Source organism: Ambystoma mexicanum, chromosome 6q (genome assembly GCF_040938575.1).
Source record: "Ambystoma mexicanum isolate Mex_15411 chromosome 6q, UKY_AmexF1_1, whole genome shotgun sequence".
NCBI lineage: Eukaryota > Metazoa > Chordata > Amphibia > Caudata > Ambystomatidae > Ambystoma > Ambystoma mexicanum.
This window is the reverse complement of record NC_090937.1, coordinates 1087916729-1087934594: the sequence shown is the minus strand read 5'-3', so window position 1 is coordinate 1087934594 and position 17866 is coordinate 1087916729. Positions and strand designations below refer to the sequence as shown.

The window sequence follows — 17866 nt, the reverse complement described above, 5'->3', positions numbered from 1 at the left end:
GTGGCTAGGATGGTCAAATTCTATCTGGAATGCATGTGGGCTTACCATTTTGCAGAAATGTACCTAAATGTTCTTCATGCAGAGTGATGCAGCCATGGGAATTTGAAGAGAGGCGCACCTCCCCCCTGCAGGCTCAGACTTTACTTGTGCTGTTGGATGTATGTGATCATCCCGCGAACATTTTGTTCGCGGGCAGACTGCCTGCAGTAAAACTGCTAACGCTCCCATTTTGACCGTTCGTTGAAAACGGGGGCCCGAGCAATTTTTGTCCCTCACCTCCCTTGTTAAGGTTGCAAGGGACACCTCTGCAACCCCCAAGACCGCAGATACCTGAACACGAGGAACGGGGGACACCCCTGCAACCCCCTGCTCCTCATGTAGGTAGGTCAAAAGAGAAGAAGGCTAGAACATACAGCTATAATTGGGTCAAAAAGACCTAACGAACAAAAATAAACCAGCAAACTGGGTAATACCCGAGCTATTCGTTTAGTTACCTAGGCCTGCTACATGATCTCGTAGAGTACTTTTGCATGTTTTAAGACTTATATCTGGGATTCTTTTTGTGCCTGCTTGGATCATGATGCTGAACCAGCCGAGAATCAGATTTTGACTGGAATAGGCTGTTTGGGGCTATAGGCTGCTGGGTAAAACAAGTGAACATGATCTTGTGTTTGCCCTAAATTTGGAACAACTGTGATGCTCGACACCCCTACATACATCTACCCCCATCCACTCCTCCCGAAATCTCTTCAGTGTGAGATTTCACTCCACACAGTGGCAGTTGCTCTTCTACCCAGCTTCTGTCTTGCTCACTCCAAATCTGCTTTAGTACATGCTTTTGAAAAATGTAAGTGACCTTAGCTAGCTTTCCATTAGCTAACTCACCTCTGTATGATCTAAGACCACTTTGTGGTTCTCTTTTATAAATGGAAAATATAACTGCAGTGTATGGAAAGTCTAGTAGCACATCCTGGATCGTGAGACCATGCACAGGAGTGCCCAGCCACAGCGTTATAGGCCTCCCATTGAGGCTTCTAGCAGGCCTCTTGAGCTTCCAGGTAACCAATTCCAAGCCATTGCACTGAGATGAGCAACAGACATAGGCACTCTCATTTGTGAATGTCATTAGTTAATTTAACTTTTATGCCAATTGAACATTGATAGATGTTGCTGACCATGAATGTGAGTAGGGGTATTTGTCCTGTTTTCTCCTGGGCATTAGCTAAGCCAATCGCAGCCCATTTCTCCACCTAAGTTGCTGAGACCCATGTTCAGTGTTATTTGACACGGTCCCACATTGCCTCTGTCTGCTTCACTGGCTGCTGATATCTGTGCAAGTGCACCTAGTTCTTTGCAGGCGAAGGCTTAGGAAAATGTTTGTCCCTTAACTGACTACGATTAATATTGCCACGCTCCTTTTTTTGATTTTTATTTTATTTTTTTATTTTTTTTTTTAATTATGAAACTTTTTAATTGTCCAATTTTCTAACCCTTACTTGATATTTGATTAGGATCCCTTTGGTGTGGCAGTTGGCGGAACAGTGGGGCATTGTTTGTGCACTGGTTTAGCAGTTGTAGGAGGGAGAATGATAGCGCAAAAGATTTCTGTACGAACAGGTAAGTGCATGCCACGTTTTCATTTGCTTAATTTACATTGAACTCTTAGATGCATGTATATGTGTTTGCATCTTTTTACTCTGTTTTAGATTCATATGCTATCCATTGTCCTCTGTTTATTGGTTGCCCCAGAGTGTTATAACACCTTTTACCAAGCACAGTTGTCTACAGGAGTGTTAATGTATTATTTTGTGTATGCAACCTTAAGTTTGCAATGTAAAATATTAACAAAAACCACTAGGCAATGCAAGATCAAACACTGCTGCTGCATTTGGGAAATGCAAAAATACTTGATGTGAACCCTCTAGTAAAATACGGTTCAAAGTGAGAGAAACCACTCAAGAAATTACATTCAGTATTGTATATCTACAGATTGTTCATTTCATTATGCAAGTGCTTTTGTCCTAGGCTATTGTATAGTGCAAATAAACATATGTAATCAAAAAGCCTGGGTAAGTATCAATAGTCATGGATTTGAGTATGAATCTGAAGACCAAGGGAAATTGCAAAATACATAAAACCCAAAAAAATAACATAACAAAGGGAGGTGCTCTACATTTGTTGGACATACTGTGTGGCCCAGTCTAAAGTGTACCTTTTAGAGAATGGGCTGCATTTGCATGTGTGTTCGTTAATATTTTTTGAAAAAGGTTGAGGCTACTCTGACATCTGTGAAAAGTAAAAATTACTACATTAATGTATTAAGATCAAACCTTAACACTCACTTGGAACTATGGTACTGATGTATCCTGCCTAATATCTAAAGTGAGCGTTTAGGTTGGATTCGTAGTTTTATAGAATGAGTGTACCTTATGTTATTTCTACTGTTGGTAGATTTTTAGTTTTGGCTATAAGGTGGCGCTGAAAGTGCTACCTTTAAGCCGAAACTATTGTCATTAAAATAAGAACTTTAACATAAGATCTTCAAATAGGTGCTTTTGAATGAGTGTCTCTACTTCCTTTTAAATGCAGATGACATATTAGTATTGATTTGTGTTGTTTGGCTATGTGTCCACCCAGTGCTCCAGATAAGATTTTGAGGTGGGAGTATTTTACGCATGATTTTTCAAATTGGAGTGTAAATGCAATTTCAAGAGTAAAAATGAGTTTTCTCCTCTGCAAGAGAGTAAAACCTAACCAACAAATACAGCCAATGCATATGTAAAATCAGACCCATAGACCAAAAGTGTTGTCGATCAAAGTTGTCTGGCTTGTGCAGATCCCTTCACTCCACATGCAAATGGCACATCCCGTCTGAGCACATAGTAACAGCACATCACTCCACTTGATAATGACATATATCCTCCCAGAACATGCTAGCTACGCATCTCTTCTTGATACATACTAACGAATACGACACGTGCTCTGTGAACATGGTAAAGGCACATCTCCTTCCAGCATTTTTAAGATATGTGCTGTTAGCATTTGAAGAGCAAATTTGTGTAATTTGCATGTGTAACCGCACATCTCTATGCATATGCTAATGGCAGACATTGTTTTCATGTATTGATAGAACACGTTCTGTTTAGCAAGCCTGATATTTGCACACATTGACAGGACATAACTACCCATAGTGACCTAAAATCTCTTCTCTGTGCATGCTATTGGCACATCTCTTCTCGTCTGCTAATGGTGCATCTACCCTGCGCACATACTAGTGGGACAGCTCTCTGTACATGCGTGCTAACTGCGCGCATGTGCACAGAGATGTGCATGCTGACGGCACGCCTTCTGTACGCACATGCTAATGGGACATACCCTCTCTGCACACGCTAACTGCACACCCCATCCCTGCACTTACTAACTGCACATCAGCGCCTTGGTGTAAAGTGCTCTATAAATCAATCAATCACATCCTGTGCAGCGACGGGATGTGCAGTTAGCATGTGCAAAATCCACATCTTGTGTCTGCACATGCTAACGCCACATCTCGGCTCTGCATGCTAATTGCATTTTTGTTCCATGGCACGTGCAAATGACACATCTTTACTAAGTATGTACTATGGGGACATTTCTTCTCTGCGAGTGCTAACGTAGCATTTCCTCTGCCCATGCTATAACGGCACATCTCCTCTATGCCAGTCTTAACAGCAGGGCTCCCTTCTGCACAGGCTAATGTTGGCATAGCACGTGCTAACGTTGCATCCAAAAAAAGGGTGGAGGGGGCGGCCTGCACTAACCAAGTTCAAATTACGTGACGCAGCCTTGATGGGTGTGGTGCAGAGGGAAGACCGCAGAAGAGTCGCATCTTTCTTACAAGAAATGCAATCATTAAGAATGACCATTCACACAAGTTACTATCAGTGCTGGAAATGGGCAAAATGTACTGGGGCCAAATGTACCCGATTTTCCCCCCCCTTTCCTTCCTTATTCAGCTTGACTCTAACATGTCCTCACCAGCTCCCACCACAATGTCCAACAGTGCTCCCCTGGCATTCTACTCGGTTTTGCTGTAATAAATCAAGTACCATTCGAAATGGGATAATAACTGTTAACACAGTGCTTAAAAGCTGAAAGAATTTTTTGCTAAAAGTGCTATGTAAGAACACATACTCCCTTTCCACGTGTTAGTGGCATAGCCTCCGTACACATGCAGCAGCACATCTCTTCTCGGCACATGCTAACTGAGCATCTCTTTTCTGCATGTGCCAGTGGCACATGGCCTCCCTGCCTGTGCTATTGGCAAATATATTCAGTTCAGGCTAATGGAACGGTTCATCCCTGCATGGGGTAATGGCCCATCCCTCGTGGTATAGCCCAACAGCACACGTCTTACTACAGCCAGCATAACTTTATAAATTATACATTACAGAGCAGTTTTGCAATGGGCCATGAAGCAGCAAGTAAATGAATTATTGCAGATGTGTTGGCTCCCACCCCTTTATTTCAGCACTTTGAGGGGAGAGGTGGGGGTGGCTGGTGGCTTGTGACAGTAAGCCGACCTACCTGACCCCCTTCCCATGCAGGGGCACAACAAAACCTACATTTTGGGGGGATGAAGTCATGATGGGAGGAGCTACTTTAGAAAATAGGCAGGGCAAACTTGGAGGCTCTGCCCCCACTGTTCTACCCCCCCCCCCGCCCCATGGTCTGGTGTGGGGACCAACCAGTATATTTTAAAGTGCAATATGCAGAGAGGTGATGGAAGATTTTCTTGAAAGTACCAGCTTTAAAGTTTTACTGCGTTTGTTAAAGTACATTTTTCTGAACAAACAGTAAATCTTTAACGCCGCCAGTTTCGGGGAAAGGCTTCCCTCGCCTCTCTGCCTATCAAAATGCAAGTGCACACATCCAGGGGTGCATCTAGGCTAAAATTTAGGCGGGGGCTAACCCTTGAAATGTTGGGAGAGGCACTAACTTCAGAGACTGTGGAGGAATGGCAAACTTACTTGTGTAGGGCCTCTAACTTCATTACTCATTGTAATAAGACTATTCTAGTGCAGCTTCAATGTTACAATCAGTTAACTGCTCTCTCCTTTGAGTCTGAAACGCCCACTTCTTGCAGAACCTGAAGGTCCCAGAAAGTGTGAAAATGTCAGATGGTGTGCACTGAAAGACTAAATATCATAACATAATAGGACATTGCAGAGTGTGGGGCAGTACTCTGGATGGCCAAAGCACCTTCAGTGGCTGGGAGCAACAGGGGAGAACATGTAATGTGGGTTCTACCACAGTACGCTATACTAGAATCTCTGGTGCACTGACTGGCTGGTGAGACTGTCTGTCTGTCAAATCCAGTGTTACAAGAATGGGGGAGGGCCAGTGCAGCAATAATGCAATTCTAAGCAGCAGTATTGGTGCCACTAGCAGAGCAGCACCAGCTAAGGGTGTAAACTTAATCATTTATAAGCACTCCAATTTTTGCAATTGAAGTCGGGTGGGATTACATTATTTGCCCAGCATCACACACTTCCGCTAAACAGCAAAGTTAGGATTTTAACCCGCTCTTTCAATTTGGACATGACCACCATCTTCTGCGTTTTACTTGGAACAAAAATTTGAGTTTTGGGTGTCAAGACCTACAATAATACTGTCCTGTAGAGTTTACTTCCAAAATAAACAAATTGCATAGTAAAGCATCATGCCAACCTGTAAATCCTTATAGCAGCAATTTGTGCCAAAATAATATCATTCTACCTTTTTTTATTTTCCACATCCTGAATGGAAAACTTTAAGATGCTATAGGCAAAACATCCTGATTTACCCACTTTATTTTCATTTGTGCCATACACTCACTTAGGTTTGGAGATTAGTCACAAACCTCCAAGATGTTATGTATGGTTAAAGAACATTCAACGAAGGACATCAAAGCAAACTTTACTTTTTAGCATATCAAGCTATTAGACGTTATGGGTATGAACACGTTTTAAAAGGGTGCATGCTTTTAGTCTCGGGAGGCAACGTGCTTGACTTGGAAGCAAGATGACACGGAGCAACATAAGTTCGATCCCCGGGTCCGTGCTAGAAACCTTTCGGTATTAAGCATGTTATAAATTACCAATTACTGTCAGAAAAACACAGATACAAACATACATTCAGAGATCCCTGTTACAACATATCTTACCTCCTCAGACCCGAACACGTGAAAAGAAATTACTTATAAGTACTCTGCAGAAAGTGTTTACTTTGGAATATAACCTCGGCTTTAAAAAAGGCATCGCCCTCCCATATAGCATGAGTGACTTTTAAAGGTTTGTGTGCTGGAGAAGGGGGGGTCTTCAGGAACATGAAAAAAGAAAAAAGTAACATCATCCAAAATCGCCAAATATACTTAAAGAAGAGGACAAACATTTAAAAAGAGCGGAGAACGAAATTAAATCCAAAAGTTATTCTTGCACAGAAAAGACAAAATTATTCAGACAGAAGAAGGCGAGAAAGAATTGAGAAATACATTGTTGCAAACCCATACTGGCACACAGCTTTATAATCCACCCCCTCCTGACAGTAGTTTGACCCGTCTGTTATTCAGTTTGGCATTAGAAGAGGACTGCCCACTAAACCAAACCATCACCACGTTCCGGGCAGGTTTGCATGTGTGATTAGTGATTTCTCAGTCCAATAACTCCCTGACGTTACAAGTGACATCCAGTGAGTATGCTGCAAAATGGCTGAGCCCTAGCACACCTTTCCAAAACACATTACAACTTTTCCACGAAGCAGACATCCTTCAATCGATGCAGAACATGTCTGTGTGTAACCTGTGCCACCCGGGTTTAGCATGCAACTTTCCATATCATACTGGAGATGCTACAATGTGCAGTGCCAGAGACGCTTTAAAGAGCAGAGTGCACATATGCACAGACGCACTCCACTCAGCCCGGGTGGGTAGCTCACGAGTTGGGCACTTGCCTCGGGCCAGCAAAGCCTTATTTTACCGATGTCCATGAATTGGGCCTTAAGCACCTAGCATTTGCATTTCGAGGTGGGTGAATTTGTGTGGCTGCAGCATTAAGTGCTATATACAATCAGACTATTAAGTCATTCCAAAAAGACTGTAGGCAGGCGGGTGACTTCACAATCCAGTAGAGGATTTTGAGGTTTGTAATGTACTGCATACCTTGCCTCACCTTTTTGGCATTTACCTCCCCTCTGCCGGACCCACAAAAAAACGTATCCAGTCCGGCCGGGTGTTATATTTTACTCATAAATCTATAAAAGCTCATAAGACGCATATAGAATACATTATTACATTGATATATAGTCCATACATTTGCACATCAAGTTATGAACGCGAACAACTTGAAATGTGAACCCTCACTCTGTCTTAAAGCGTCTCTGCTGCTCACCTTGGCTAATTTTGATGTTGGTTTGAGGAAAGGCTTGTGTGGAAAGGAAAGTTGCGAGAAGGGCGTCCCAGCTGCTCGGCATGACTAGCGGATGTGAGGGCGGGCGCGCAGAAGAGGGTCGGGCGGGGCTGCCGGGCTCACTTCACCAAAGCAGATGTCAGCTGGAGCACACACTGCCACACCCTCCCTGGAAACGGCAAGTTTACAAATGACAGGCTGGGAAGGGAGGCCGGAGAAGCCCTGTGCGATGTCATGCGCCATATCCCCCTGAGGAAACAGACATACGCCAGAGCTGGCTGCTAGCCTGATTATCACCAACACCCACTTGGCGCCCAGAAGTACCATGGTGCGCTTTCCTTTTTAAAATAAGAGGGGGGAACATGTCAGAAATGCGGTTTATTTTACTTGATGTACATGCAGTGAAGGCGGTTTCTTTTTTCAAGTGAAACTGAGAAGACTTTTTCAACAATAGAAGGATTGCAGACACTCTTTAGTTGAAGTGGCAGAAATGGGCAATACACGGCTGTGGAATGACACGTTGTACGATTTTAAATTGGAGACGTTGCACATGACATGGGCCTGATTTTTAGAATCAGGTTTGCATCCATTTATCATTGTTGTGCTTGCACGGGGTCTCCCGCTCCTGCCCCCTCTGTTACAGTCAGCTTCATTTTATGCATCCTTGAGAATAGGTAGTTCTGTGAGGGACACTTCCATAATCCAGCGCGTTATAAATAACCTATTATATCATATATTGTGTAGCTCGCTTGCTATGCTGCTGATGACAAAAGAAACGCTACAGTGCCATCTAGTGGTGGAAAGTATTTTTTTATGAATAAAGCGTACACTGTACGCAGTAGAAAATTAAGTCATCCGTATTGACCATAATTACATGCGTAAAAAGGCACAATACGCAACTTATCTGGAGGGCTGTCCACCCATGAGTTTAGACCCATTCCCACTGAAAGCAAGCGTCCCCAAACAGCACGATCCTCCCCGCAATGAGAGACAATGAAAGACTCTCCCAAAATGGGAATAAGGCCAAGACAGAGTGCGGGTGAGCGTAAATGGGAGTTTATCAATCAGAATAGGGCATGCAAAGAACTCTGCAAACTCCGAGAGCGCTCTGTCTGACAATAGCAAAGACAGGCGTATATATTTACAAAAAACGTCATCAAAACCTACAATAGGGGGCACAAGTTCATTGGGATTGGGTGGCGATGACTATAGGTGCTGCTGCGGCGTGGTTGGTCTTGGCTGGAGGACGTCACTGGTCACCCTCGTGGGTGGGGCTGGGCCTGGCAGGTCGGCTTGAGTTCATCCGTGCGGTGTTGGTGTGCCAAGGCGGTCTGTGGCAGAGATGAATGCCTTTCCTGACTTACTTGCCCTCGGCCATGCACACCGCAGTCATTCAGTCATTTACAGTGTTATTCTCTTTAGTAAATCTTCCAATAGGTTATTTTATAGGTTAATGCAACACGGGAGGAATGCACCTTGTGAGGGGTCTGGAGGTAATACATCGAGGCCTGGTTACCCGTGTCCTGCTGACCGGGGCCATAGGTCGAGGGGCTAAGCTTCGGGGCCTGGGACGGGTGGTACAGGTCTTTCTGTCTTGTTAGAAGTTGTTATGGATGTTCCGCTGTGTGTTGTCAAAGTGTTGGGTGTCCTGATTGCACAGGGCCATAAGTCTAAGACGGTCCGGTGGGTTGTGGGGTTTACGTGGGGGCGCGTGAGTTTAGACAAAGGTTTACTGCTGTGCTGTAAATAATGCAGGTGGCTGGTCGCGGCCTTGGGTGCTGCAGTGGGGCTACAAATCTTTGAAGCGGCTCCAGTCTGGTCGGGGGAGGTGGGATAGTTCAGAGCGGGCCTCTGTTCTCATGTCTTGGCAGCCTTCGCAGGGTGGGAGGGGGAAATGGCCTTGTACGCATTCACAAAGGTATCTCCCTCGTGTGTTGCTGAATGTAGGTAAAGACATCACAAACATTTGAACACTTTCTATAATACTTATTCAACATCGCTTCAAAACATGCATTTAAACTTTGCTGGGTGTGTCTCGATTATACCCAGTCCGAGCACCATATTTGTACATTATATTCTAGCAGCTACAGTATTTTAGTTACATGCATATACATTCGCAGTAAATGAGGTAGTAGTTGGGTCGGTGGAGTACATAGAAAACGACCCGCCACTGTACGTGACGGTGGTGGCACATAAGGGGCTTAGACATACACACATGATAAGTGCATTCTCGCGCATCCTTTACATGAGTTCATAGTATAGTTGCATTCGCTTTCTCGTGTAATCTAGCAGCATTAGCTTAGTTATGGCGCAAAACCATGGGAGGTAGGCTGCCCAGTGATACACGCAACAAACAGATCCCTGGAGCGTTCCTTTATTATTAGCATCCACCTTCAATGGTGTGAGCTCGCCATTGCTTATATCATGGGAGCATGCTCTCTCATTTTAATACATTCTACATGCGTTTGTAATATAAGAGATTTTGTGGAAGAAGCATACTTTGCAAGTGGTCGTGACATTACTATATACATATATATTAAGCTATTAGATGACCATTTTACCGTTCTTCTCATTGTTCAGGCCTGCTGGCCGGGTCATGCTGATAGTGATAGTACACTGCGGGAGGTGAACTGTTACAATGTTAGCGTATTGCGCTAGCTCATGTCCGTCTTGTTCGTGGGAACGTGCTCGCAGCGGATCTGCCAGGGTGCTGCGGCAACAGGGATGAGACTCTCCAAGGGTGGGGGCCGCGCTACAGTGCGCTGAGCTCACACCATCTTTACCAGACAAAAAATGGTTTCTGGGCCTAGCTAAATTTGTATGGGCAATCAATACGTGTGGGCAATGTCTCCAGCGGGTGAGCCCTCCACCACCTGGGCCCGGGTGGCACGAGGGAACGCCCAATGAGCCATAGCCCTCACCTGGGGAGAAAACGCAGGCGAGAGGGGTCTCCTGGACCAGTCCTCCCCTACATTTCCCCCCTTTCGTTACTTAAGTAACAAATTCTTTAGCTCTTCTATCCTCCTACATTCTGCTTCGTCCATAACCGCCTCATCCCATGCAGGAGTTCCTTTGATAGGCATCCATGCTCTGCACACCCCCCTTAAGCTCTCACCTCTCCTGGCGTATTCATCTGGAGTACACGTGAGATATATACACCCACCATCTCCCTCCAAATCTACCCAAACTTCCTCGTACCATTCTAGTATGCGGGGCTCTTTGATGGTGGTGTGCCACAGCTTATCTACAATATCCTTGTCGTGGTACATGGGCACCAATCGGTACCTGGGTGTGTTATCTATCCCTGTTTGTATTTGTGCTTCTTGCATTGTTTTTATTGTACCGTGTGAGTTGCCCATTGTCACCATCATCATTGCACCATTTGGTACTGCGTTAGCACAGACTCAAAGACCCACCTGGCACAGGCAGAAAATCAAAAGGAGGAACACCACAGCTGGCATCAAAAATTTCACAGTTGTTCCAAGCCATGAGGGGACCCAGGAGAAGATGTTATCGAACCATGTACTATCTTCTGCTCCGCCTTCCATCTTCATTTTTTCTCCTAGGTTGTGGACTGCTTCGATCACATGGGACAGGGAGCCGTTCTCTGCGTCTTCAGAAGGTACGAAAGTGCAGCAGGCACTTCCTATTTTTCGGCAAACACCGCCGTCCATCGCCGTCAACAGGTCCAGGACATACCTGTTTTGCATGGTCATCAGTCGCAAAGCTCTTAGTTCGACCTTTATTATGTTAAATCCTTCTTCAGTGTCGTTTGCCAGCTGAATCAATTCCCAAAGGGTTATCTGGAGCCATTTTGCGTTTGCCCTTGCTTGGACACTTGATACGAGTGAGGCAAAAAATGTTTCTGCTGAGCTGAATAATCGATATTTGTCTGGGATCTGAGCCAATAGTTCTGATGATGCCTGTGAGATGTAATTTGATGCTCGTCTGTGACGGGTTAGCACCTCTCCCTTGCTTCCGGAAGACAGGACATACATTTGTGATTCTGCAGTTGGTTGGGCCACACTCTGTTGCGTGCGTTCCTGTGTCCTTTTGCTTCCATCGATGTGGCTTTCTGGTATCACCATTAGAGCTGAGTGCAGAGTGGCCATTGAGCAGCAGCCACTCCACGACGGGGGGAGGTGTAGGTATGCCTGGTTGCCACATACCCAGTACGTGTCCATAAGGGCCGCAGTCCCTTTTCTTAGATCTGGGATGGTGAGGGTTTTGTTGCACTTCTTGTTCGTCCCCATGGACGTTCTCCCTTCTCCTTCGAAACATAGTTCATAGTCTATTTCACTCTGCAGCTTGAAAGGCTTTTCGATGGGCGTAACCCAGGTTAGTTTTGAAATGTGTTCCTTCCATACGGGTGTGCACGTTTCTTCTATCCATTGCAACTTCACCGGTGCCACACCCCTCAGTGCTTCAGCTTTACACATTACTTCTTCGTCCTTCCACTTGTTGTCAGAAAAAAGTGTCCCTTCAATTACAAAAAATGGTTCCTTCAGACATACCACCCCTGCCGGTTTTGGGTAGCACGTTTTCTCGTTCTGTAGCATTTGAAAAGTCACTTCATGTGCCTGGAAGGTGTTCTTAATCCTGCATAACGTAAGATGAAGGAGACACTGGGCGTCTATGATTGGCAACTCTTTGGGTAACAATACTTTGGGTGTACCTGATGCGTGGGGAATAAGGGAGCAGACATAACAGCTCTCGTTTGTTGTTTGTTTAGCTGTGGCACTCATATCTGCATACCACTTATTTGTTTGGTGGGGGGTGTCGTGGGTCTTCCATTTTATCTAGACCTAGCCCATAGTACTCATCATACTTCCTCCACCCTGCTTCCCTCTTCCGTCTGTTATTCTTGTTCCTTTGGCGCTTCCCAACCTCCTGAACGAAGGGCAAAACAGACCCCCCTTTCCCCTTCCCGCCCCCCTTCACCCAGTCATCATATAATATTTCATGTGTTGCTTTCATTCTTTGATTGTCTATGGCCATGGGGGCAGGTTGGCTGGTGGGGGTGTTATACAACCAGGATATGGCAGAGGGGTTTCGGTCGTTTAAGCTGTGAGCATTGTAATTAGACATCTCAGGTGGGGACAGTGTGTTATTTTGCCTTTTACCCTTTGGCCCTCCATCTTGTGAGATGACAACATTGGATGGCGTAGTATAGTAGCCCCACACAAGTTTAGTTCCGTCCCATACCAAAAAATCACCTTCCCTTGTATTGGCATTGACACTTGCAGTTGTATTGGTCCCAGTAGTTGTGTTGTTCCCTCCCCCCTCGTTCATCTCGATAGAGATGAACGCTATGAACCAGTATGTAACCAGACCAAACATTAATGTAAAAAACAATACGATGCACGCAGATAGTCCACATTCATACGAATATATGCATTTCTCAGTTAACCACTCTCTAATTCTAGTAAATCTATCCGTTGCAGGCTGCCCGTTAGATGCCATGGAAGCTCCTGTTTAAGATATAAAAGTGCATTGAGTGCATACATGTAAACATTTTGCTAGCACCATCAGTGCCAATATACATGTGACGGGGAATGGAAGCGGGTGGGGATACGGGGAGGGGTATTCACAGACAAGGGTGTATACAAGCTTATAATTTGGCATTCCATAAAATATATATACACACTCAACAAGATAAAAGTTAAAAAAAAATTCTTTTTTTTTTCCTGTTTTGTATCTTTATCAGTTGTGCATTTATTCAAGTTTAGTACCAACACATACACACAAGTTCACATTCAGTCATTCTGCTCAGTTGCAGCGTTTGCTGTTGTCTGTGCCTCCTCATCTACCTCCTCTTGTACGTTGCTATATGCCTTCCGTACGTCGGTCAAGTGCACCCAGTACCTCATCCCTTTGACCTTTACTGCCGTGGGCGTGCAAAATATTACTTCGTATGGGCCATGGAATCGTGGTGCATTCCACCGACGCACAAAGCTTCTGACATAAATCCAGTCGCCTGGCATTAGCTGTAGCTGTTGCCCTGGCTCCGTGACAGCGCCTGTTACATTTCCCTCTTCTCTAGTGAAGGGTGGGGAGAGTTGCTTTGATATATCGCGCGCTGCCCTTGTCAATTTCTTTAAATAATCTGTGAACTCATCTCCCAATATCGCGGCGCTTCTGTGAGCGTCTGAGTGTTCGCGCAGTGGCGAGTGTGCTGTGTTCATCCGTCTCCCAGTCACGATCTCGTGCGGGGACAAATGGTGGTCTTTGCTTGGCTGATTCCTTAATTCAAACAGCGCAAGGGGTAGGCAGTAAATCCAATTCTTTTTTAATGAGAAGCATAGTTTTGATAACCTGCCCTTCAACAGTCCGTTCATCTTTTCCACTACGCCATTACTTTGAGGATGATAAATTGAACATAATTTATGTTTTATTCCCAATAATGTAGTGACTTCCTTAAAAAGCTCATTCACAAAATGAGTGCCGTTGTCTGAGCGAATCACGTCACAAATTCCCCAGCGCGGGAACACTTCCCTTACTAGGAACTTGGCGGCGCTCTTGGCATCGGGTCGTGCGCAGGGTCCTGCTTCCACCCACCTCGAAAATGGGCACACAACCACGATCATGTACCGTGCGCCATTACACCTTTCCCCCATATCTGCATAATATATATGCAGTTCTTTGAATGGGCCAATGGGTTTAGGTATTGTTCCCCGGAGAGTGCGTAATGTCATTCCTGAATTGTATATTTGGCATGTTGTACATTCCATTGCCAATCGAGACACGTGCTCCTGGAGGCAGGGCACGAACCAGTCTTCCTGTATTTCTGCTGCAATATGCTGTTTAGTGTTATGTGCAGGGAAGTGTAGCTGTTGAAATGCAACCTCTAATAGCTGTATTGGCATTACCACTTTCCCCGAGTTATTTTGCCGCCACAGCAGGTCTGTTCCTGACTTGCTGCATCCTCGTTTTGTCCACATTAATTTTTCCTCTGCACTGGCTCCTTCCTGTAATTCTATTATTTGTGGTATGGGCATCATATTATATCCTTCTGGGGGCTCTTTGTTTCTTTTGTTCTTAAGCATGTACTCACCTGTGTCATTTTTCTGAAAATAGGAAGCCTCCTTGGCGGCAGCGTCCGCTGCCGCGTTCCCTAAAGACACAACATCTGTGTTGGATGTATGTGCTTGGCACTTTACTATTGCTACTGCTGTAGGGTTTTGCAGGGCCTCAATTAACTCTTTCAACAATTCTGCATGCTGTACTGGTGTTCCGTCTGCCCGCCTAAATCCCCTACGCCCCCATCTTGCTAGGCCTCCATGTACTGTCGTTGTCATGTAAGCTGAGTCTGTCTATATTGTCACTGCACAACCCTTTGCTGCATGTAGTGCTTCTATGAGCGCAATCAGTTCTGCTGCCTGTGCGGAGTAATGTGATGGGAGGCGGTATTGTACCAGTGTTTCATACTCACCGTCTTCTAACCTCACTACTGCCATGCCAACGTGTTTTTCTCCCGTGTCCACGTCAATTGATGCAGACCCATCCACAAAGTACACTTCCCCCTCGCTTAGAGCGTTCTCACACACCACTGTTTCTCCTGTGTAGGATGCACAATCGTGGTTCTGCATGTCCTCTAGTGTACACGCTTCTGTAATGAATGTGGCGGGGTTCACTGTCTTGCATCTCACTATATGGATGTTGGCGCTGGACAATATAATCTCGTAGGCTGTCGCCCGCTGTGTGGTCAGTGTGCTTTTTGATCTCTCTAGTATTGCAAATAATGAATGTTCCACAAACAATGTCACCGGGCAACCCATTACTATGGTGGCACTTTTCTCAATCGCGAACGCGGCTGCCGCGAGTGATTGCTCACACGCGAAATGGCCCTGCATCACGGCATCTAAAGTACCACTATAGTAAGCCAATGGCTTGTGTCCTAAGGACGTTTTTTGTGTCAGCACTGCTGTCATGAGTGTTTCTTTGCAGTGTGAGAATAGGTAAAATTCGCGTCCATAATCAGGGTTTGCGAGTACTGGGGCGCTTGAAATCAAATCTTTTAGTGTTTGGAAAGAGGAGCTCATCTCTTCCGTCCATTCCATCTTCCTGTTCTCCTGTTGCGCCACCTTTAATGCTTGTAATAGGGGCCTGGTGTATGCCGCATAATCTAATATCCATGCTCGGCAGTAATTGCACATTCCCAGGAATTTCTGCATGTCTTTTACTGTTGTGGGTTCACCTACTGATCTTATGGCTTCTACTCTGTCTGGTATTATTCTTTTCCCATCTCTTGAAATCAACTGTCCTAGGTACAGGACCTCTGTCAGACAGTACTGTAGCTTTCCCTTGTCCACTTTGTACCCCTTGTTGGCCAGCAAAGTCAGTAATGTTATGGAATCTGTTCTGCATTTCTCTTCGTTTTGTGCGCATACTAGTAAATCGTCTACGTACTGAATAATGGTGCTCTCAACTGATAGGTTTCCTAGGTCTTCATGTAATACGCGGTTGAAGATGCTCGGGCTCTCGCAGTATCCCTGTGGTAATCTGCAATGTTCATATCTTTTACCCCCCAGTGTGAAGGCGGTAAGGTATCTACTCTCTTCAGCCAGGGGTATAGAGAAAAATGCGTTCTTCAAGTCTACTACTGTGAAATGTGATGCCTCTTTCGGGATGCTGCATAGTATTGATGCAGGGTTCGGGACTAGAGGGAACTCCTTCTGAATTACATCATTGAGGGGGCGTAAGTCCTGTATCATCCTCCAAGAGCCCCCTTTTGCTTTTTTGATTGGATAAATACAGGTGTTACATGGGGAGTTTGAAGGCACTATTATCCCTTGTGCTAGTAGGGCATTTATTGTCTCTTTTATCCCTTCTTCAGCTTCACGAGACAAAGGATACTGTTTAACTCGCGGTGAAATTGCTCCTGGCTTTAGTTTTATTACCACAGGTTGTACTCCATGCAACAGTCCCACATCATGGGGGCCTGTTGTCCATAAGTTGTTTGGTACGAGCCTCATGTCGTCATCAAAAAATGACGGTGGTGCTCCTACCACTGTCATCAACTGGACGGGGGTCTCCCTTGCTTGTATTAAAATATCACAGGGCATCGCTATTTCCATTACTATCTCACCATCCCCTTCTGTGTCTGAAAAGAGATCCTCATCTGTTACCTCTCGTAGGGCGATGTTGGCGTTTGTGCACAGCACTGTGCGCCACTCACACCCTTCCTCGTCCACTCCAATCACAGCGATCCTTTTTGCTGACACTTGTACAGCGTGCAAGTCTAATGATACCACTGATCCTGGTGCTGTGTTGGGACACACTATGGGGCGGAAGAGGAACTCCGCCGGAATCCTCCAGTCCATTCTTCTTAGCTCGGGAATTATGAGGGCCAGAGTCTTCAGCCCTTTGATAAACATTTCCTCATTTTGTGGCAGCCCTCGTATTTCCTGTGTGGTTGTGTAGGCTTGCACTACCAACATCGCACGCAAGGGGCATATCCCGGGTGTAGAACACACTCTCGGTAAATGATATGGTCATGTTGAGTTTACTCAGGAGATCCCTCCCTAGCAAGTTTATTGGGGAATGTTCGTAATACAATAAGGGTGCCTTCAGTCTTACCCCCCACTGTTACATCCAAAGCTTCTGTGTAAGGAACTTCAATTACAGCCCCAGAGAACCCCTGCGTCTCTAACTTCCTGTTAGATAACGGGAATCGGCCCTCTCTGACACATGATTTCTCCGCTCCCGAATCAACCATGAATATAAACTGCTTGTCTCCTATCTGCGCCCCTACCAATGGTTCCTCTGCTGCATTGTAGGTGGTGGATAGAACTGGACACGCAAGTGTTCTCTGTGGGCTGTCCTATGCGGGGTATCTCATCGCCCCTCCCTTATTAAAGACATTCCCTGAAACCACTGACATGCCGCTATAAGGTGCTGGCGTGGGGGCCCCGTTTGCTGTTGTCGCGAAAGGGTTACCTGGCGTGTATTGCATACTGTCATTGTTTTGGGGGTGGTTCTGTGTCCTATACTGGTGTCCCTGTTGCTGGCCCGTGGTACCCTGGCCGGGGTTTCTTAGTTGCTGCTGTCCCATTGGGAGACCATATGGGCTCCCTGGGTGTGGATGACCATAATTCTCCTCCTCCTGGAACCCATTGTTTTGTCTACTTCTGCACTCCCTGGAGTAATGCCCCCATCGTCCACAGTTCCAGCAACTCCCTTGGGGGCCCCTGGGACCCTGCCATCCATTTCCTCCCATTCCCCCGTACCCCTGTCCGCCTCCTCTCCGGCCCCTGTACCCACCTCGTCCCCCTCGAGGGGTCCACTCTTGCCACTGCGGACTTCCACCTTGCTCCTGCTCAGTCCACTGCCGCTGTGCTGTTCCTGCCCAATTAGTTGCCACCCTTCCTTGGAGTGCTATCAGCCCCTCCTCCTCGTCATCTCCCTCCCTACTGTGTGGGAGCGCGGCTACTGCTGCTGCAACC

At 45.8% G+C, this 17866-nt stretch overlaps 1 protein-coding gene across 1 annotated transcript in view; it reads left to right on the top strand.

Moving 5' to 3' along the window:
- Nucleotides 1-17866, top strand: part of TMEM165 (transmembrane protein 165) — a 229092-nt gene that overhangs the window by 157533 nt on the left and 53693 nt on the right. The window contains exon 5 of the mRNA XM_069631642.1: nucleotides 1512-1617. Within this exon, the coding sequence (XP_069487743.1) occupies nucleotides 1512-1617 (106 nt within the window). The remainder of the gene's footprint in view (nucleotides 1-1511; nucleotides 1618-17866) is intronic.